At 42.5% G+C, this 22,385-nt stretch overlaps 4 protein-coding genes across 4 annotated transcripts; all 4 read left to right on the forward strand.

Moving 5' to 3' along the window:
* Positions 1 to 1,128: 1,128 nt before the first annotated feature.
* On the forward strand, positions 1,129 to 2,679 carry LOC311494743 (uromodulin-like; the record flags this gene model as incomplete). The annotated part of the gene is made up of 2 exons (XM_084553959.1): positions 1,129 to 1,211; positions 1,793 to 2,679. 2 exons carry the CDS (start codon positions 1,129 to 1,131, stop codon positions 2,676 to 2,678), a joined length of 969 nt encoding a protein of 322 aa, XP_084410085.1. The 3' UTR covers position 2,679.
* Positions 2,680 to 2,931: 252 nt separating this feature from the next.
* On the forward strand, positions 2,932 to 7,347 carry LOC311494747 (uncharacterized protein; the record flags this gene model as incomplete). The annotated part of the gene is made up of 9 exons (XM_084553968.1): positions 2,932 to 3,225; positions 3,846 to 3,918; positions 4,270 to 4,785; positions 4,891 to 5,205; positions 5,257 to 5,504; positions 5,737 to 5,888; positions 6,611 to 6,874; positions 6,958 to 7,117; positions 7,204 to 7,347. The coding sequence occupies 9 exons, from the start codon at positions 2,932 to 2,934 to the stop codon at positions 7,291 to 7,293; spliced, it is 2,112 nt and encodes a 703-aa protein (XP_084410094.1). The 3' UTR covers positions 7,294 to 7,347.
* Positions 7,348 to 10,893: 3,546 nt separating this feature from the next.
* LOC311494754 (N-sulfoglucosamine sulfohydrolase-like) lies at positions 10,894 to 12,164 on the forward strand (the record flags this gene model as incomplete). The annotated part of the gene is made up of 4 exons (XM_084553976.1): positions 10,894 to 11,086; positions 11,169 to 11,545; positions 11,780 to 11,861; positions 11,935 to 12,164. The coding sequence occupies exons 1-4, from the start codon at positions 10,993 to 10,995 to the stop codon at positions 12,162 to 12,164; spliced, it is 783 nt and encodes a 260-aa protein (XP_084410102.1). The 5' UTR covers positions 10,894 to 10,992.
* Positions 12,165 to 15,580: 3,416 nt separating this feature from the next.
* On the forward strand, positions 15,581 to 21,869 carry LOC311494764 (sodium-independent sulfate anion transporter-like; the record flags this gene model as incomplete). The annotated part of the gene is made up of 12 exons (XM_084553986.1): positions 15,581 to 15,725; positions 15,954 to 16,102; positions 16,373 to 16,550; positions 16,768 to 17,045; positions 17,185 to 17,257; positions 18,279 to 18,390; positions 18,477 to 18,532; positions 19,037 to 19,177; positions 19,259 to 19,386; positions 20,742 to 20,841; positions 20,925 to 21,058; positions 21,163 to 21,869. The coding sequence occupies 12 exons, from the start codon at positions 15,581 to 15,583 to the stop codon at positions 21,268 to 21,270; spliced, it is 1,602 nt and encodes a 533-aa protein (XP_084410112.1). The 3' UTR covers positions 21,271 to 21,869.
* Positions 21,870 to 22,385: the final 516 nt, after the last annotated feature.

Genomic DNA, 22,385 nt, shown 5'->3' on the forward strand with positions numbered 1-22,385 from the left:
TCCAAGCATCTTGCCACCAGAAAACTTTTCCGTATTTCTTTGCCATTTCCTTCTATCTCCCAGACGTTCTAATCAGCAGCTTCTCTCCCTCCTCAGCCATCATGATCTCGCCATCCGCATCGTTCCCCAACGTCAACCTTTCTTTTAGCACCCCAGGTCACCGGCCTCTGCTGCTCCTTCCCTCCTCGATTCCTTCACCCTTCACCCAGCCTGCAAATGAAACTCAAACGTGGCATCATTCCCTGTTTTCCGGAACAGCATTTCTTTCTTTCATGACGACTTCATCTCCCAGCCCGATGACATCCAGCTTTGCACAGATGCAGTGCCCTCTATCAGATTTGGAGGATACTACAGGAGTCTATGGTTTGCTTCTCAGCAGCCACCAGAAACGTCCTCGCTGTCCCATTCCTCTGCCCCATACGAGTTATACCCCATCGTCATCGCATCCCTTCTTTGGGGGGCTTGAGTGGTTAAGTTATTTCCATCCATTCCGACAACATAGCCACCACCAACATCATAAATGGAGGCCGTTCCAAATCCTTCGAAACAATACGATCCATGCGCAGACTCACTCTAATTCGAGCCCAACACCAATTTATCATACGTTTGAGCTCCACCACCTCGCATCAGCATCGAAAGAATCCATCCTGATCAACCTTTCACCTGCTACGCATTCTTCGTACTACACTGGTTAGAATTGCTTTAAAGCTTTCATGCATCCCCTCATCTGCATTTCCCTGCATTAGACGTTGCCCCATTTACTAGCTTTACAATGTACGCCCATTCTGTTCAAGAAATCAAACTACCATACCAGTCGACATCAGCGGCATCAGTTTCTTCATTGAACCGATCACCAGAGTTCCTTGTCCTACTACTTCCATTCTCATCTCAGCATTCTACTCTTGAAGTCATGTTTCTCCTAGCTTCTCAGGTTCCTGCGATGTTCCGAATTTACAGCTTCCTCATCCTCGTATGAACATTCGAACTCATGCGAAATATGTGAATGCCCGACTAGCCCTCTATGCATGCCCTCTGGATCCATTATTCACCGCCGAATTAGGTGAAGTAGCTACATAATTCCTGTTTCAGCATCATTTCGCCAGGTTTTGGCCAGATCAGGAATTCCACATGATCGCCACTCCGGCCACTCATTCCGTACCAGAGCCGCATCCACCGCTTCTTGCCAAGGTATGCCCGATTGAGCTACATCTGTAACAGCCACTTTCTTCTGTCCGTACCCGGCTGGCCTTAGGCAGATGGGTCCCTCCATATGAGCCGGGTTCTGCTCAAGGTTTCTTCCTGTTAAAAGTTTTTCCTTGCCACCGTCGCCTTCAGACACTATACAAATAAAAATGAACTGAATTGAATGATGTCAGAAAAGTCCATCTCCGACTCGCCTCAGCAACTCTTTTGGGGGCCAAGGAGCCGATGCTTCCAGAGATATGCCCCCACCCTGAATCTCTCTCCCTGGGTTCCTTCGTCCAGTCGTCCAAGGATCATCATCTGTTGCTACTCAATTCTCTTTACCTTCCCCTCGACCCCTCGACCCCTCGACCCTTCCGTTCTATCTCCTATCATTCCCTTCTCTTTAACCTGGTCAAATAAACTTCTTTGAATATCAAGAGGTGTGGTCTTGTTAGTGAAATCACACGTAAAAGGGCTCTAGTTTAGAGATGGAATACAAATTAAAGCTGCCAGCAACAACATTCGGGATGAATGGATATACAGATGAAAGTGTATTTGCTTTTAGAATAAATGCACTCGCAGAATGCATAACACAAACCTGATTCAGACTGATTTTTATACTTAATCATCAAACTATCCGTCTTCTTCTTTTTGTAGGGACACTTGTTACCAGCTGCGATTCATGTCATAATGAAGCCACCTGCTTGGAGTCACAAGAAAGAGGCGACTCTTTCACCAGCCAGGCTCCCTCTTGTGTCTGTAAAGACGGCTTCGTAGGTGATGGTATAAGGTGCTACGACACAAAACGCTGCAGTGACTCGTCGTGCTGTAGCCAAGGTTTCCACTGGTCCCCAGACAGTGGCTGTGTGGACACTGATGAGTGCTCCCTCTCTGACCCACCCTGCACGCCACCTGAGATTTGTTATAACACACCAGGATCATTTGAATGTCTGCAGCCTTCCTCCAGGAACAGAACAAGCCCGTCTTCCCAATCGATCCAGTTCAGCTGTGGACACACAGTTTGTCCTTTAGGCTGGGACTGCATCCAAAGCAATGGGACTGCCAAATGTGCTGACCCATGTCACCTCTATACTGTACTGGATGATGACTGGCGTTCAACAAATAACACTAATGATGACGGCCTACACTGTGATCAATATATTAACTGGCAAGGCTGGTATCGCCTGTTTCTGGAGGGTACCAGCGCTCATATTCCAGAGAGGTGTGTAGAAGAAAACAGGTGTGGAACTCATGCTCCTTTGTGGATAACAGAACCTCATCCCACACAGTCAGAAGGAATTGTAAATCGCACGGTTTGTAGTACCTGGGGAGGGAGGTGCTGTTATTTCGACTCGCACAACATTCATGTCAAACGCTGTGATGGAAACTACTATGTCTACAAACTTGTGACGCCAATCGGATGCCATTTTGCATACTGCGCAGGTAATGCTGCATTCAACTATTGTAAGAACAAATTACATTTTCTTTTCTAATCAATTCATTGAACTGATGATTAAATGGTTCTCTTACACTCTAATTCAGTTTGTGAGAAAAGAAATATTACTTTACTAAAAGTGCACTTTCTCTTTTTTTTATTGTAAACAGAGGTGAATGAAACAGATCCTGGAGTTCCTTCCACAACACCTGACCCAGTGTCACAGACCTCTGCTGCAAATCAGATTAACATCACTACCACAACAGCAGCAGACAACAGCACAGGAGTTGAGGGTCAGGTCCGTCTGGCCAATGGAGGAAACAGCTCTTGCTCTGGCAGAGTGGAGATCTTCCACAGTGGACGGTGGGGGACAGTGTGTGATGATTACTGGGACCTGGTTGATGCTCAGGTTGTGTGCAGACAGCTGGGCTGTGGTAGGGTCCTCTCAGCACCATCAGATGCACAATTTGGACAAGGAACTGGACCCATCTGGTTGGATAACGTCCATTGTACAGGCAGCGAATCAAAGCTCTCTGAATGCCGCCATCCAGGCTTTGGATCTCATGACTGTGGTCACCATGAGGATGCTGGTGTCGTCTGTGAAGGTAAATACACATCAAGATTCAAGTCTTGCTCATTGTCACTTATACAATACATTAATAAAAACATACAGAGTGAAATAGTGTCTCTCCGATTCCCACTGTGCTGCATATATGTTGACAAGACACACACAATAACCACTATAACCACAACTTCTGCTGCACTACTCTATCTACTACACTACAACATATAATGACACAGAATACAGAGAGATTTACTAAACAGAAGATACACAGAATCTACAAGTGGAACATTTAACTATACAGTTATTGTAAACTACTATTGATATTAACAACTACACAGGATAACTGTAAGTTTAAGAGCTACTTGTACAATGAATGAATATATGAATGAATGAATATATGAATACTGTTATTGGAAGATACAACTGTACAGGCAAATTGTAGGTATAGGAATCTAGCTAGAGTGCACATCATTATTGTCATTTATACAGAATGAGCATCATTTTTTACTAGATCGAGTACTGATGACCGTGCTAAAGAGTTGAAATTGCCACAGATATAGATCTCGACAGGGTCTCGATGTGCTGCTGATGCTGCGTAACAATATAACCAGACTCAACTGTGCTGCTTCAAATCTATTTTGCTCCTTGTTTTTCATTTAGCTGCTTCACCAGTTAGGCTGGTCAACTCTGACCACCGCTGCTCTGGCAGAGTGGAGATCTTCCACAGTGGACAGTGGGGGACAGTGTGTGATGATTTGTGGGACCTGAATGATGCTAACGTGGTGTGCAGACAGCTGGGCTGTGGAAGGGCTCAATCAGCACTCCAAAGTGCATTTTTTGGACAGGGCAGTGGACCCATCTGGCTGGATGATGTCGGATGTTTTGGAAATGAATCATCAATAAGAGACTGCAGACATCAGGGGTTTGGAAACCACAACTGTCATCATAATGAAGATGCCAGTATCATCTGTGAAGGTAAATATTTCAACATATTTCAAATGCCCTCCCTTTGTTATTGATCACATTCGACAGTGTTGAAGACAGTGTTGGTTGTCTTGTGAGTTCACACAGACTTTTCCTTCAGTTCCACCAGTAATCAACAGCACAGTTCTTCCACCGACACCAGGACCACCGATCTTCACCACCACTCCAGTGACACAGAACATCTCTACCACAACAGCAGCAGGCAACAGCACAGGAGTTGAGGGTCAGATCCGTCTGGCCAATGGAGGAAACAGCTCTTGCTCTGGCAGAGTGGAAATCTTCCACAGTGGACGGTGGGGGACAGTGTGTGACGATGCCTGGGACTTGGTTGATGCTCAGGTGGTGTGCAGACAGCTGGGCTGTGGTAGGGTCCTCTCAGCGCCATCAAGTGCACGATTTGGACAAGGAACTGGACCCATCTGGCTGGATGACGTCTATTGTACAGGCAGCGAATCAAAGCTCTCTGAATGCCGCCATCGAGGGTTTGGATCTCATGATTGTAGTCACCATGAGGATGCTGGTGTCGTCTGTGAAGGTAAATACACATTTGAGCAGCAATACAAAATTCTAACTGTGTCACATGTCCATGGCCTTACATTTAACATGGAGGACTTCAGTTTTAAAATGTGTTATTGATTCTTTATTTGTTATTGACGCTAACAAGTCCACATTTCATCTGTGTCTCACAACAACAGTATTTTGTTCCTTGTTTTTCATTTAGCTGCTTCACCAGTTAGGCTGGTCAACTCTGACAACCGCTGCTCTGGCAGAGTGGAGATCTTCCACAGTGGACAGTGGGGGACAGTGTGTGATGATTTGTGGGACCTGAATGATGCTAACGTGGTGTGCAGACAGCTGGACTGTGGAAGGGCTCGCTCAGCTCTCCAAAGTGCAGCTTTTGGACAGGGCAGTGGACCCATCTGGCTGGATGATGTCAGATGTTTTGGAAATGAATCATCGATAACAGACTGCAGACATCTGGGATTTGGAAACCACAACTGTGGTCATAATGAAGATGCCAGTGTTGAGTGTGAACGTAAGTTTATTAACAGTTACAGTTTCACACTGAGATGAAGGTTTTCTGGAGGTTCTCCTCTTGGTCTCATTCATATATATTTTTCTTTAGTTCACCATCCTTCACTTCAGCCTTCCCAACTTATCTGTGGTCGTGATAAAATCCAGGTAGGACTGCTTTTCAATAAAGTGGTTTCCACTGGTTTGGATCCATTCTCTGGCAGCCTGGCTTCTCCCAACTGCTCCTGGGCCACAGTTCGTGATGATATTGTTTGGTACGAAGTGGAGGCTAAGGCCGGTGCCTGTGGAAACATCCTGACGGTAAGTATTTGATTACAGGTTTCTTTCTTTTTTGAGAGCCTCCAGTCTGCTTCTAATCTGTTGACCTCATACACAAACTGCCCTGCCACATACACATGAGACACATACTGTATGTAGTCTTAGTACTTGTACAGTATCTCACCATGATCAACTGTTCATCTTAAATCACTTGTGCTCGTAGAACTCTCTCTAATCACTGAAGTCAGTGATAAATGAATTATGTGTCTTTCAGACCAACCGCACACATGCCATCTACTCCAACAGTTTATTTATCTACCCAACAAATAATACATCCTTTGCTGTTCCTGTGAGTCTTCCCTTCTCCTGCGCTTATTCCTTGGACACAGACACCAGCCTGAACGTGGCTATCAGACCAGAGCTGCCGTGAGTAGGCTTTAATTGAATGTAGATGTAACATCACTTCATCATATGCAGTCTTACATGTTGTAATGGTTACACTAGAATAACTGGGCTGTTATTAAGAGTTATTTTGTCAGTAATAATCTAATAATATTAAAATGATGGATTGTTTTACCTCTTTTAAATATTTTATTGAACACTTCCCAATTACTCACAAAGCTGAGTTATCTGTCCTAGCTTGCCTGCTGACTAAAAAAAACACAGTGTCAAATCAAATCTAAATAAAATGAAATAAAACTTAAATAGACAAACAGTTAACAGTGATTACATCATTTATTGAGAAGCGTATGTAACATAATGAATTGTTGTAGGAGTATCCAACTGTGTCAGAGAGTATTTGTTTTCTCTATATCAGTAGAAACATGCCCCATAATGAAATCCTTATTGTGTGTTTCCTAACTCATATTCTGATAAGAATTCTGATTCTGTTCTGTTTTGTTATTGTTTCAATTAATTCAATAATTAGTGGCCCATAAAAGAAAATCCTGGAAGGGCAATATGGATGCAAACTTTATGCATCCAAGACTAAGGCTGTAATTAATGTATGTGATGGAAATTTGCCTTTCCAAATAAAAAGATAATTTAAAAAAAAAAAAAATAACTCTGAGGCTAAGATCAAATGGTATATATATACATATACATATATATATATATATAAACTACGAAGAAGAAAATGTGAAAGAATGACATGGTTCTCCTTTTTTTGACAGGTCACCAGTCATTTCAGGTTCTGGTCCAAAAGCTAGAGCCTCTATGTTTCTGTTTCGTGACTCCAGCTACACTCAGACTTATCCTGCAGGCAGGGTCACCCTCACTGTGGGCTCACCGCTGTATGTGGGCGTCTTTGTGGACAAGAGAGACCCAAGCTTTGCACTTGTTCTGGAAGACTGCTTCGCCACTCACTCATCAAACCCTAATGATCCCACACAGTACTCTCTGATCCACAACAAGTATGTGCACTTCTTGACCAGTTGATGCTTTGTAGGATCCTGAGACATGTAACAACCCTGATGATCTCCATCTTCTCTGATAGGTGTCCTACAGACCGCCAGCAGGTGTCAGTGACTGAGAGCGGCTCATCCCTCCGGGCTCGTTTCACTGCTCTCTTGTTCCCATTCCAGGGCGAATACAGAGATACTTATCTTCACTGTGGACTCAGCCTGTGTGACCGGAGGTTCTCCAGCTGTATTCCTGTGAGTTACACATTTCACTTTATCAGCTGTCCATATGCACTGCTCAAATCTCTTTTGATGCTATGATTTTTTTTCCACCCCTTCAGACTTGCAGAAACAGGACACATCGCTCTGTTTCCATATCTGCTTCTATGGAGCCCATCACCATTGGGCCAATCATTTGTGAGTATGAATAACAATCTAGTTTCAGGACAAATGACTCAACACAACAACCTTTATTAAATTAATAATCACTGTCTCCTTTTTTTATCTTTAGGGGAAAAGCCAGCAGATTGACCTGTAACATCCAATAACAGAAACTAATAATTGGAAGGATATTTTTTATTTTTATTCACAGTACATAAAATAAACATAATATATTACACTGTATAATTTAAGTGAACCATTAGTTTAAACACTCATTAGTACTACCAGTACTACCCATGTTATAACTACATATCACAATCAAAGTCAATATGGGTTACAATAAAAATTAGCATTCACACTTTCCTTCTCATTTGTGTTTATTTGCATGATATATGATATGGTACATATGATATATTTTTCAACCAGGCATCGCTTTCTGGTCGGCACAGTGGCAAGGTGGTTAGCACTGATGCCTCACGGGTTCGAATCCATGGGCCGACTGGGCCTTTCTGTCTGGAGTTTGCATGTTCTCCCTGTGTCTGCGTGGGTTCTCTCCGGGTACTCCAGCTTCCTCCCACCGTCCAAAGACATGCTGGTTAGGTTAACTGGTGATTCTAAATTGTCCATAGGTGTGCATGTGAGTGTGAATGGTTGTCTGTCTCTGTGTTAGCCCTGCGATAGACTGGCGACCTGTCCAGGGTGTACCCCGCCTCTCGCCCAGTGACCACTGGGATAGGCTCCAGCCCCCCCGCGACCCTTAACAGGAATAAGGAGGATGCATTACAGGAGATGAATGAATGAACGTTCTTCCATTTGTTTATAATTCATGGGAAACAAAAACTTTGACTCACAGCTTTGGGCCAGACTAAAAATCTAATTTGCAGAAGGTTTTTATTGAATTGTCATTATCTGTCATGAATTTGATGAAAAATCCTCTGGCACCACGATGAGGCTGACATTTGTACTTCAGCATGAAATGTGTCAAAAGCCTTTCGATAGATTCCCCATTGATACTGATAAATACCTTTTATTGCTCTTATATATTAGGTTCATTTGAATGTTTTTATAATTAGAATTAAAGCCTTACAGTATTATGGCAAAGTTTTTCACTTTTGTATGTCAATGTTATACAACCATTGAATATATGATACTTGTGGAAACATTTCTGTGATGTTTGTTGAAGGTTGTTATGTGTCATACTGATGTAATAAAAACACAGTAACTCATGGAGCTGCAATACATCAAACTCTGAAAACGAGGTCAGTCTCTTGTGTACATTCACAGGGAACGAAGGAGCCTATTTTCAAAGAATCCAAATGTCAAAGAATCAAGACTTAAACTCAGTAAACAGAAACATGAGATTAAGCCCAACATACACACTTGATAAGCAGTTATGTGTCCAGGCCCAGTTTAATTCATGCACAGTGAGAGTGTTGAGATAAACCCAATGTCACCTGACTTCAAGGGAATCACTATATGTCTGAAATACTGTAATATACAGTACATACTTCTGCCTTGGACATTTAAAAAAATGTATTTGGGGAAATTAACAAACTTACAGTTACTTACAGTTCCACAGTACAGTAAAAAAACAGAAAAAAAGTAGACTTCAACTTGTGATTATTTCATAAAACGTCCTTTTCAAGGTGTCAGGAAAACTCTACATACTACATACATTCAAAAACTCTATTTACTGTTTGTCATTTTAAATGGTTATGTTATTAGTGCGCCACTCATTAGATACACGAACATGTGAACTGTCAGGATCTATGTTTCTGTGTGGATTTGTTCTCCCTGTCTCTCTCTGAAGGCTGGGTGGAGCCAGAGCCACCTGCTAACACACCTGCAAGCAATGGAGCCTCATCAGCCACCTACTCACCTCATCAATATAATCCTGGTTCAGTCCTCCACTCGTCGCCAGATCGTCTGCTTACCATAGTGGTACATTGCCTTGGTTTTTGCTCTAATACTCCGTATAGCGTTGTATACTCATTTCTTGTCTCTTTGTCTTCAGCTCCTGGACCAATCCACTCATTCAGTTCTCTTGTCATCTCCTTGGAATCCTCACCAGCTCCACCGTTCTGCCAGCCTTCTTCCCTGCACCTCCTCCCCTGTTCTCTCCGGAAAACCACACAACCTGCTTCTGACTAGCCAGCTTTGTTCCTTCAATAAACCGGTTTTATCACAACTACACTGGCTTCGGGTTTCGTGTTTGAGACTTGTGTCCGAATTATATCGGCAGACGTGACATGAACTTGTGAACACCATGAATCTTTCTTATCTTACAGGACAGACATACTGATTTTACAGTAACAGAAACTGTATTTATTCAGGACTTGGTTTGTGTGCTGATTGTGTTTGGATTTGATCCTTTGGTCTGAGTTTGATTAATAAATAACTCTTTGTACATCATGTGAATCACTGCTGTAAGTGGTCCATTTATGTTATTTACCAGTTTCAGTTCAAATTGTCCTTTGAACTCTGAAACTGACCCAGAATTTCCCAATCTCTGTCTCACTGGGAGCTTTTACTTATTCAACTTTCTCACTAGCTTCTGGATGCTCACACAGTATCGTCAGAGTAAGTACAGATATTGGAAAAGCAGTTGATTTCACAAGATAAGTTCTGCGATTGCAATCTGTCAAAATGACAGATGACCTTCAGATTTTGTTTTAAAAAAACGGTCAATGATGTAAAATATTTGGTTAATGCAACCCCTGCTGCACATCTATCTAAAGGTTATTAGAGATGACAGAATTAAAAATTAAAATAAATATTTCCATGTAAAACTTGTGAAACTAATGTGTACTTTTATTGCTGGACAGACCTTCATCAGTACCAGCTGAGAGACAACTTTCAACAGAGAACACATTCATTAACAAACAGTAAACAATATAATGAATTAATTCTCTGGGATAGTGCTGTTATGTCTTAGTCTTTAGCATGGCCATGAATTAGATGTGTTATACTAAATAAACAGTTTGTCCTTTAGGCTGGGACTGCATCCAGTCTGCCGATTGTGGTGACCCATGTGACTTCTATACTGTACTGGATGATGCCTGGCGTTCAACAAATAACACTAGTAATGAGGTCCTACACTGTGATCGATAAATTAACTGGCAAGGCTGGTATCGCCTGTTTCTGGAGGATACCAGTGCTCGTATTCCAGAGAGGTGTGTAGAAGAATACAGGTGTGGAACTCATGCTCCTGTGTGGATAACAGAACCTCATCCCACACAGAAGGAATTGTAAATCGCATGGTTTGTAGTACCTGGGGAGAGAGGTACTGTTATTTCAACTCACACACCATTCATGTCAAAAGCTGTGATGGAAACTACTATGTCTACAAACTTGTGAAGGTATCCACATGCAGTCTGGCATATTGCGCAGGTACTGTTGCATTTCAAATATTGTAAGAACAAATTACATTTTCTTTTCTAATGCATTCATTTGAGTAAATTGTTTTGTTACTGTTTGCATGTTTGCTTGTTCTCCCTGTTCCAGCTGATGATGCAGGTTTCGAGACAGAGGTTTATAACAACTCTGTGGTCCATACCCCTCACCTGCGCTCTCTGGCCCAGCGCAGTGTGGTGTTCAGCAACGCCTTTACGTCTGTCAGCAGCTGCTCCCCCAGCCGCTTCACCATCCTCACCGGCCTGCCACAGGTGAGATGCTCACACATGTGAGAAGGGAAAGGAAAGACAAAGTGTTGATGTGAGTTTGTCCTGTGTTTTCAGCATCAGAACGGTATGCATGGGCTTCATCAAGGGGTCCATCACTTCAACTCGTTTGATGAAGTTCAGAGTCTGCCGCTGCTCCTCAGCCAGGCCAACGTACACACAGGTAAATGATAACTTCACTGTTTGTCTCATGTCAGCCTTCGTTCCTTTTGATCACTTTTTCTGCTTTGTCTTTCGTTTCACAGGCATCATTGGAAAGAAGCATGTCGGTCCTGGGCCTGTTTACCCTTTTGATTTTGCCTACACAGAGGAAAACAGCTCCGTCCTTCAGGTGAGAAGAAACATCACCCGTATCAAACTCCTGGTCCGCAAGTTTTTCCATACTCATAAGGAGGAAGCTTATGAACAAAGACAAAAGAGAGAAATGAAAAAGGATAATACTGGCAATTTAAAAGAGGAAGAGCGGCCGTTTTTTCTTTATGTTGCCTTCCACGACACCCACAGATGTGGACATTCACAGGCCCAGTATGGAGCTTTCTGTGAGAAGTTTGGGAATGGTGAAATGGGGATGGGCAGAATCCCTGACTGGACACCAGAATATTACACACCAGAGCAAGTGAAGGTCAGTGAATAAAGGTTGGATGCTAATATAAAAATAATTCACATTTAACATCAGAAGACAAAGAGATTCTTCATTATATTCTAAGGAAAACTGACTGTTAGCTGTGAAACATTGATAAATAGGTGTAAAATCCATGTTTCCTTGTATGCCTTTCTTGTTTAAACAAAAACAAAGTGAAATACACACTGGCTCCTAACACATCAATCTTGTCTGTCCGCTTGTCTTGCACTTCAGGTTCCTCCTTTTGTGCCGGACACTCCTGCAGCACGAGCAGACTTGGCTGCACAGTACACCACAGTTAGCAGGCTGGATCAGGGTATATGGACACACACAATAGAGACAAGCCTGTGTGAAACTGCAAACTATATTAGTGCAAATTTCCTCTGCAGGCATTGGATTAGTCCTTCAAGAGCTCAGAGCCGGCCATGAGAACGACACTCTGATCATCTACAGCTCAGACAACGGCATCCCCTTCCCGAATGGCAGAACGAACCTGTATCAGTCCGGGACAGCAGAGCCCATGCTGGTGTCGTCTCCAGAGCACAGGGAGCGGTGGGGAGACACCAGCCAGGCCTACGTCAGCCTGCTGGGTATGAAACAGATGGTAGAGAAATGCTGAGAATGCTGTAAAACAAGAAATCCTCTTCCTTTTTTTTTTTTTCTTCTAATATAGACCTTAAAGTCTAGAAGGTGCTCACTGTGAGTCAGCCTGCCACAGGTAAGATTGTTGCTGCCTGTGTCCAGTTCACTGTTTACACCAGTCATTTTTCCATTATTCCTTAGTTACAATGTGTTGATGTGTTAATCTGATGTGCTGCAGTGGCCACTAGAGGGAGACTGATCCTCTGCACAAGGTCTCGAAGCAACACAAGTGTCCGACAGGACGCCATAAACTTAGGGAATCAACCACACCACAGAGCCTTTACGTGTTCTTTTATTATGATTTCAGGTGACCATGTACTACCCGATTAACTCCATTCACCAGGGGGATCAGTCAATAAGCATCAATATAAGAACATTATGAACTTCAGCAGCTAAAGTGGTGCAATTTACAAGACTCTTGCGCTGCTTAATATGCTTAATATGTTCAGCTTCTATTTAATTTCTTTAATTATAAATGACTATAAATGGCTGAAATTTGAGTTCCTGACGCAGTAACACAATTAAAAATCACCTCTGTGATTGGTGGAAAATTGGAGAGGTAGCTGCTAATAAGATATTGTCCTTAACATCCTGATGTTGCCGTCATTGCAACATGCAGTCATGCAGTTTAATATGTAGGTAAAGTAACTGTAAGTAGAATGCGTTCTTGTTGAACCATACCATGCTCCAGGTTTGAATTCTCTCTTCATTGTCTCACCCTGCAAATAAATAATAAAGAAAGTTGATGGTGAGCAGATTGCAAACTGTGTTTACAGTATAAAACAGCTATATCCACAATCTGGATATTTTTACATATTTTATTTATTTGCAGTATATAAACAGAATGCTATATTGTACTTGTACATCGATATAAGGATTATAGTATTTCAATCAATCTAACTTGACCAATGGGTTTTCATGTCTGGGGGACTGACCGTTTCAGTACGCTGGTACACTGCCAGGGCGGGCAAACGGTTTAATACCTTAGGAAAAAGTGGGGGGGATAAAATCACCTCGTTGAACACCCCCATCCTCCACGGGTGTGACGCAAGTGTTTTGATGTCTCCCGCTTTAATTCTGCTTTGCTGAGCACTTTTTTGATTAATGCTGTGAGTAAGCATTGGCTCAAATTTTCTGAACAGTTTTCCAGACACGGTGAATCAATCTCTTCATTGCAACATGTAAAAAACGAGTTAATCTGCAAATAGACCGAAATCCCTGTTTTTATGTGTTAGACATTAGGGAAACATTACATATTGAATCTAACAATCAATAAGGCCAATAAGTAAAACAAAAAAACCCTCTGTATCAATGTCCACTGATGTTAATCCATTTCACGTTGACCCCTCAAAGCATCAGAAATGGGTTTACGTCCCTCTATACGTCTCCAACCCCCTCTTACCACGCACTACAAACCATCAAATACGGATCAATTGGGATATTTTTTTTTTTCCTTTTTAAAGACGGATCATCATCCGCCCACCTCAGCTGTGGTGTGACGAACGTCGTGGGTCATGTTAAAGTCGCCAGTCAGCCTATATAAGTAGCAGAAAGTTTCTAATCACACAGCAAAAACCAAGCCACCGCTGACCAGAACGTTGTCCTCCTCTGCGTAATAAAATGCCAAAACGGTTCCAGACATGGAGAGGTCCGTCAGGTTTGACGATGATTCATTTCCAAAACACCTGACATTATCCAACCAGATGGGTCCACTACCAGAAGCAATACTTCGTAGTACTGATTGAGCCCTTCCACAGCCCAGCTGTCTGCACACCACGTTAGCATCATTCAGGTCCCACAAATCATCACACACTGTCCCCCACTGTCCTCTGTGGAAGATCTCCACTCTGCCAGAGCAGCGGTTGTCAGAGTTGACCAGCCTAACTGGTGAAGCAGCTAAATGAAAAACAAGGAGCAAATTACTTGTTGTGTGACACAGAAGAAATGTGGACTTGTTAGCGTCAATAACAAATAATGAATCAATAACACATTTCAAAACTGAAGTCCTCCATGTTAAATGTAAGGCCATAGACATGTGACACAGTTAGAACAGTTAATTTTGTGTTGCTGCTCAAATTTGCATTTACCTTCACAGACGACACCAGCATCCTCATGGTGACCACAGTTGTGAGATCCAAACCCTCAAAGTGATTCTGGTAAAAACTTGTACAAGTATGAGCAAAAAGAATGCCCCGGGCACTTGCATTGTGGACCCCATCAAAGTTCCTGAAAAAGACAAAGATGTTTTAAAACCCTACACTAAATAATGCTGATGTTGTATAAATGTATTCCTATTCTAATATCTGTACTTACCCTGGAGATGAAGGAAAGTTAAATGTGACCAGTACCAGCGAGTGTCAGAATTTATAAATTGGTCACAGAAAGACGGCCTGGGAATAAGTTTACCGTAAATTAATAAATAAAGCGCCCTACTGTTTATTCATTCCATATATTTTACACACTATTTTTGATTCTCACGGTACTACGGGACAGAGTGCGTCCCGTTTCAGCTCAATACAGGACGCGTACTTTTGTTTCTAAATACAGGACAATTCCATTTTTTCAAGGGACGATTGGCAACTCTTGATATGGACAACTACTGAAGAGATACTTTCTTGTTATCCAACCTTCATGCGTGAAAGAAAGAAGTCGGAGCAGTCAGAGCCAGGCGTATATACAGCGCTGCACTAGAGCGTGAACGGCGACTTTGATTGATCATGTGTGGTCCCTCAAAATATAGGTCAGACTTAAACGTGTGAATACCATCTCCTGCTGCACGAGAGAATGTACAATTAGCCATAGTCAGGCGCTGTGTTAGACTATCCAAATGTAATAACTACACGACACTGTAAGGGCCGGTACAAAATTCCTCAGGGCCCGGACACGGCCCGGGGGCCGCCAATTGCCCAGATGTACAGAATTTCCTGGACAGAGGTTGGATTCGCAAATCTATATCCTCCTATTCCTTCCCAGTGGTTTGTGTCTGAAAAAATGCTGGCTGATTTTCATTTTGATATAAAGTACAGGCCCCGGAAAATGACCACAGATGCTGGTACTCTCTCCAGGTATCCTGTGAACTTTCAAGATAACATAAAAGAGCACAAAGAGACCATGTCACCAGAGCTTGTGTCTGCAGTCTGGCAAGGCAGCAAAGCAGTCCAAGGGAGTGATATACCGTGGGTTGCAGCTTTGCAGCTCGACGGTAAGGACACACATGTTTTGTCACCTGAAAGTATTTCTAGTGTTAAACCAGTACATATTTGTGCTGCACAACAAGAAGACTCAGCCATCAAGGAGGTGATCTCTTTAAAACTTCAGCACTGGATTCCCAATGAAAGAGACAAAAGAAACATGGGGAAAGAGACAAAGACACTGTTATATGAGTAGAATAAGATGGTGGTGGATAATGGGATTCTCTCCAGACAGACTGGACAGCAAAAGCAGCTTGTCCTTCCTGAAAAGTTGAAACTGATGGTGCTGAAGACTCTGCATAATGACATGGGACATGTTGGTACAGAGAAGGTTACCCATCTTGCCCGTGAGAGGTCTTATTGGCCCAACATGCAGCATGACATAGAATATTATGTTCACAAGAGATGTACATGCATTACACAGAAACATCCCAATCTTCCACAGAGAGAGCCCATGTGACACATCTCCACCAGCAGTCCGTTCGAGTTAGTGTATATCGAATACCTTCACCTGGAGCAAAGCCAAGGCTATGAGTATATACTGGTACTAATTGACCACTTTACGTGCTTTGCAGGGAAAACAGCTGATAAGATATTCCAAGACTTCCCTCGCTTTGGATATCCCGAGAAACTCCACCACGATCAGGGGAGGGTGTTGTGGGCTTACTGGGAGCAGGTGGTGCATCGTGTTGTTGTGAGAGTTGATAATGGACCAGTGTATAAGGTGCAACCTGAGAAAGGGTCCAAAACACTGCGTGTGCTCCACCATAACCTCCTTCTGCCAGTGAATGAACTGCCCCTGGAAGAAACACTTCCTGCACATTGTCAGAAAGAAAGGACAAAAACACAGAAACAGACAGTTACAACTACACATGAAGACAGCACAGACAGTTCCCATGAGGAATATACCTACCAGTCGCTCCCCTGTTATAGATTAACGAGATCTCAACCAACAGTGCATCATCACACAAAACCCCATTCTCACACTGAGCAGAGGCTAAATGCCAGAGCCTGTGAGCTCCATCCTGCTGGCAGTGAGGACATGGACACTCAGTATCAGGAGAATGTGCCACAAGACAGAGCTTGTGAGGATGTCACAGTAGAGGAAGAACATCAAGTGGAGCAGCAGCCAGACAGACTAATGCCAAGGTACCCTCTCCCAGACCACCCCTGTACTGCCCCTCTTCCATATTACACACCTTCACACCCATATTACTTCAACTGTTTGACTCAGGCATATTAACATGTGTTAGACTAGGGGGTCTGCGGAGGTACTGCAGGGGGGTTGCGAAAGTTTTGGTTGATTAGACTTTTTTTTTTTCTGCCTCTTTGTGTTTACATTCGGACCGTGGCTGCAGAGGTTATCACTACCCTCCCTGACACCCCTAGGTCAGGAGGATAATACTACCAGTCAGTGCCTGTGTGGTTGTGAGTGGGTTTTGTGTGTGTCTGCTGTTTGTCTGCATTTTTTTGTATTCCTTTTGTGTTTTGATCATGGCCTGGTGGTTGTGGCTGCATCCCTCATAGCATTTTCCTGGGAGGCTTTTGGTCATTATGTGTTTACAATAACTGGGAAAACTACCCAGGGACTTCCTCCATTCAGTCTTCCACCCACCACAGACACCACAGCCAATGGAACCGTTGTCTCTTTTGGAGAGATCGTAGAGGTAAGAAGCAGAGGGAAGAGCCAGTAAGAGGATGGGGGCTCTGGATCCTTGTGCTAAATGCCGCTTCCACTTCCACAATCTCTCCTGCGTTCAGAGAGCACAGCTGACTCACCAGTATTCCTCTCTGTGTTTTGTACAGGGCTTTGGTGGAGGACTTGCTGTGATCCCCTTCATGGGTCTGTTGGAGAGCATTGCCATAGCGAAAGCTTTTGGTAAGTGTGTTGCTCTGATGATGGCACTGACAATCAGAAAGTCAGCTACTTCCATTCAGTTTAGTTCAAATATCTCTTTGTGCAATGTCCTACCAACTATAGGAGAGACTGACATAAGATTTAGTAGCAACATTTATCTTGGATTCAGGGAAAGAAATCCTGGTACTTGGTTCTATGTGAACACTGGGTTAGCATCACAATGAGAATCTAAATACACCATAGACAGTCTCATCATTAAAACTACCAACTGGTGAAGTGAATAACATTGATGATCTTGTTACGATGTAATGTTCTTCTGGGAAACCTTTGTCCTGTTATTTATGTGGATGTTACTTCGATACGTACCACCACCTGGTCATTGTTGTAGACCAAACACATCCTCAAGGCAACAGAAGGGGGGTGTTCCTTGAGTCCTGGTGCCGTATGTTCCCCAGATAAGTGATGCACCCGACCACACGATGCAAAAAAAACCCCAACATGATTCGTCAGACCAGACCACGTTCTTCCATTGGTCTGTGCTCCAGTTCTGATGCTCATATGCCCATTGTAGGTGGTCTCTGCAGCATGGACACCCTGACTGCTCTGTGGCTACGCACTCACAAAACAAACTGTGATATGCTGTAGGTTCTGACACTTTACCTTTTCAGCGATTTGAGCTACAATAGCTCATCTGATGGATCAGACCACACAGGCTAGCCTCCCGGGTGCATTAGTGCATTAGAGTCTTAGCTGCTCATCACCTGTTCACTGCTTTTCCTTCCTTGGACCACTTTTGATATGAAGTGACCACTGCAGACCAGGAATACCCCACAACTTTGAGGACAGAAAGTTCACTTGCTGTCTGATACACACTCTGACAGGTGGCATGGTAACAAGATAATTAGTCATAATTTTATGGCTGATCGGTGTAAATGTTTTTATTAAATCTAACTTTACACAATTTCTATATATTGAAATGCAGCTATAAAAAATAGTATTTCATCAGACTGCTGGGTGATTTGAACTTCCTGTTTCTCCTCAGCCAGTCAGAACGGCTACAGGATCAATGCCAACCAGGAGCTGCTGGCAATCGGTGTGACCAACATCATGGGCTCCTTTGTCTCAGCGTACCCTGTCACTGGCAGCTTCGGGAGGTTTGTGTGTTTGTGTGTGAGACAGAAAACGAGAGAGACCACAGATGTTCGATATTTATATTGCCATGGTTTGTCTTGACTTCCAGGACTGCGGTCAACTGCCAGACGGGGGTTTGCACACAAGCTGGTGGGATCGTCACCAGTGAGTCATGAGTCACTTTCAACTTTTTCTTTACCTCTTCTGCCCTCTCGTGGTAGTCTGTGATATGATACAGTGAATTATCCTCTTACTTTTTGCTTCCCTTTTCCCCGCTCATTGTCACTGACATTAAAATGGACAGTGTTATCATGAAGGACACAGTCAGAAGACTTAAGAGCAGGCTTTAGCAGTTAATCTCAAGTGGAGACGGTCCAACATGTGAACATTTTTGTCTTAAAAAAGATAGAACACGTACTATGGATGGCCTTTTTACTGTCAGCCTATCCTTATGCTTTTAACTAAAGAGATTATGAAAATGTATCTTTAGGTTTAAACCATGTGATTATCACCCATTTTTGCTTTCCTGGTTCAGTTCCACATTGCATAGTGAGGTAGTGTCAGTTTCTAGCTTTTGTGTCTTAGTATAAATCTTTTTCTTTTAAAATATTTATGATTTGAAATGATTGTCAGAAAGTTTTACAATCTTTTCTTTGTATGCTTTTGCAGGTGTTATAGTGTTGCTTTCCCTGGCGTTCCTCATGCCGGCCTTCTACTACATCCCCAAAGCTTCTCTAGCTGCTGTTATCATCTGTGCAGTAGCTCCCATGGTGGATTACTGTGCCGTTGCAAAGATGTGGAGGATACGTAGTAAGTGTTTGTAGTATTTATTTTTACTGTATCTACACGAAACTGTTTACTTGAAGTCTGACATTGATGTGTTTTCCACAGAGCTCGACCTGCTGCCCTTTGTTGTGACATTCCTGATGAGTTTCTGGCAGGTGCAGTACGGCATCATAGGAGGTGTAGCAGTATCTGGAGCCCTGCTACTCTACAGCACAGCCAGACCCCAGATAAAGGTATTGTCATATTCTTTAAAGGAATCTGTGCAAGGAGGTGGCATGGATGTGAAACAGTCATAGCAGCTTGTTGTTTTCTGTATAAGCATAGCTGATTCTGTTGTGATAGAAGCATTTCCACTTTGTAGACACCTGAATCACTGCTGGATTGATGTTTAACAGACACAGCCTAAAACAAAATTCAGCACTGAGCTTAATTCATTATGTTGTCATCCTCTAAATCACATCAAGTGTGATGAGTGGCTCAACTCTAGAGGGGACTGTGAGGTCCTACACAGAAAAACAGCCTTTGGACAAAATGGTCTTTCTGGAAAGGCCACTAAGATGTGGAACAGTCCTCCACTCTCCATAAGACAGTGTCCCTTCAAAACTTACCTCAAGCACTGGTTGAAAGCAAACCAGTCTTGTAACCATTGACTTTTATCTTCTTAGTAATGTACTGTCTTGTGATGTGCTCTTATTGTGATCTGTTGTCCTGTCCTGTGTCTTATCATGCTTTTGTGTTACCTGCCTTGGGACTGCGGTTGCAAATTAGCATTGCTGCTATAATCCGGCATATTTACATTTATTGCTGCCTGAATAGATGTTCATTAATGTGTACTGTCCCTACCAAATAAATAAATAAAAACTTCCAGTAAACGAACCTTGTAGACAGGCTTGATTACAGCTTGTTGTTCATCTGATTGGTCTGATGACCACCAGAGGGCTCCTAGCCCTGGTCAAGTCCCAACTTCCTATGTTACTATTGCTAGGTTAGACAAACGATAACCATGTCATCATCCGCTCTTATAGAAACAAATTGAAAACTTGTAATAACAGAGTCTACAGGTAATGTGGAGGTGAGACAGCTAACATCAGCAACTGTGCTACTATTGGCAGAGGGAGAGGAAAGGGAGAGGCAGAGCAGCTGCAGGCAAGGAGGGAGAAGAGGTAGAAGCAGAGGGCATGACACAATTATAACACTGATTCTATAACTTCTGCCTCAAATGTTGAGGGATGTTTATTTTTCTAGAATTTAATTCACTGGATAAGTCAAAAACAGGACAACTTTCCAAACTTTCTAAATTTCCAGTGCTTATATTTTTTCCCTCCTCATCTTTTCTGACCATTTTTCACAAGTTTTCATTTGGCTTGGGTCAGTGTCACTACTGCTAGCATGAGGGTATACCTGGACCCTGGTCCAACTCCTCCAGGACGGCACATCAATACATGCCATTGCCAGAAGGTTTTCTGTGTCTCCCAGCACCGTCTCAAGAGCATGGAGGAGATTCCAGGAGACAGGCAGTTTTAAACATTATGAATTCACTGTGTACTATCACAATACTAAAGTTGTTTTTGGGTCGATGTGTTCACAGGTGTCCGATCATGGCATGCTGGTGATGGAGTTGAGCAGCGGACTTAGTTTTCCTGCCTCGGAGTATCTCAGCAACATCATACACACTCAGGCTCTGCAAGGTAATAGTTTGTTTGATGGTCTGACTATACTCCGGGTGACATCTTCTCATTTAATCTTGCCTTGCTTAATGTCTCTCCACCAGTATGTCCTCCGAGGTCAGTGGTTCTGGACTGCCATTATGTCAGCATGATAGATTACACAGTAATCAGTGAGCTGAAGGACCTCCTGAAGCAGTTCAAACTACGAGAAGTGCAGCTCGTCTTTTCTGGACTGCAGGTACGCCCCTCGGACATTACAGATTTCTACTGCTTATTGGTTGAGTATACAGTGTATTGATTATCTCTTGTTTGGCTCTGTCTGTGACCTCCACCCTCCTCCAGCTCTCTGTTCTGAAGGTTCTCCTTGCAGCTGATCTGCAGGGCATCAGGTTTGCAGACAGTGTGGAGGCGGCGCTGCAGATTGGGTCAAAGCACCTCCTTGATGACTAACACCTACAGTATCCAGTGTGGAGAGGAGACAATTTACTGGAAAGAGCCATGTTGCAACAACTCTTATCATGGACGCCTCTTATTTGAGTTGATCTGATGGCCTTATAAAGTTGTGTATCTATCAGCTACTGATTTACTGCATACTGCCAGTGGCTGAGTAAAGTCCCCTTTTCTTTATTGAAGTTAAGAGTTTCCCTCAGCATTGTATCTGCTAAACCTGACTTTGGATATCATTGTAGAACAACATGAGACCAGAAGTCTATACTGCATAGTATGGCATTTTACATTTTATATTAATGAGTTAAATACTGAAAATATGTGTATTATTATTTGTATGTACTATATGTCATAATCAGAATTTTTAAGAATCGGACCATGGAGTGTGTGTGTGTGATTAAGGAACAGAGAAGCTGATGCCACCTACCATAGTGTGTCATATTATTTATTTATTTTTGTAAAATGAAATGATATATTTCTCTTATTTTAATGTTGGTAACAATGTGCTGCCAATGCAGAAAAATGGAATAGAAAATCTTTTAATATGCTTATATATATATGATTCTGAGTAAATTATTTTCTTAACCCAAATCACCACCTCTATACAGAGATTTTTAATCAATATAATGTTTCATTTGTTGGCATATGTGTGTTTGTTTTTTCAAAAAGGTTTGTGTCGTGCATGCTCCCTGGGATGACCCTGCAACAATACTACGACTGCTAAACTGCTGTTTAGTCCCACCAGCACTTTCCTATCAGATTTTTTTTATTTTTTTTTTGGATTTGGTAAAGAAGAATTTTAGAGAACATACTGGGATGGGAGTGGTCAGCTGACTTTGCACAAAATTATACACGTCCTTGGTTACATGTCCAGGATATGTAAAAGTAATGTAAAGAACAAAAAATAAATAAATAAAAAATAAAAGGTTAACGACAATAGAGACTATAATTTTGTTGTAGTTCTGTTTTTGTCAGAACATATTAGCTTTTTAATTAAAGATACATTTTACAGGATGCTTTTTGGAAGGTTGTTTGAGTATTCATCCTCATGAAGTAATACTTCTGATTAACAGTCTAAAAAAACTAAAGGAACAGTGAAGTGGGATATACACCACACA

Source organism: Chelon labrosus, assembly GCF_963514085.1.
Source record: "Chelon labrosus genome assembly, chromosome: 2".
Lineage (NCBI taxonomy): Eukaryota > Metazoa > Chordata > Actinopteri > Mugiliformes > Mugilidae > Chelon > Chelon labrosus.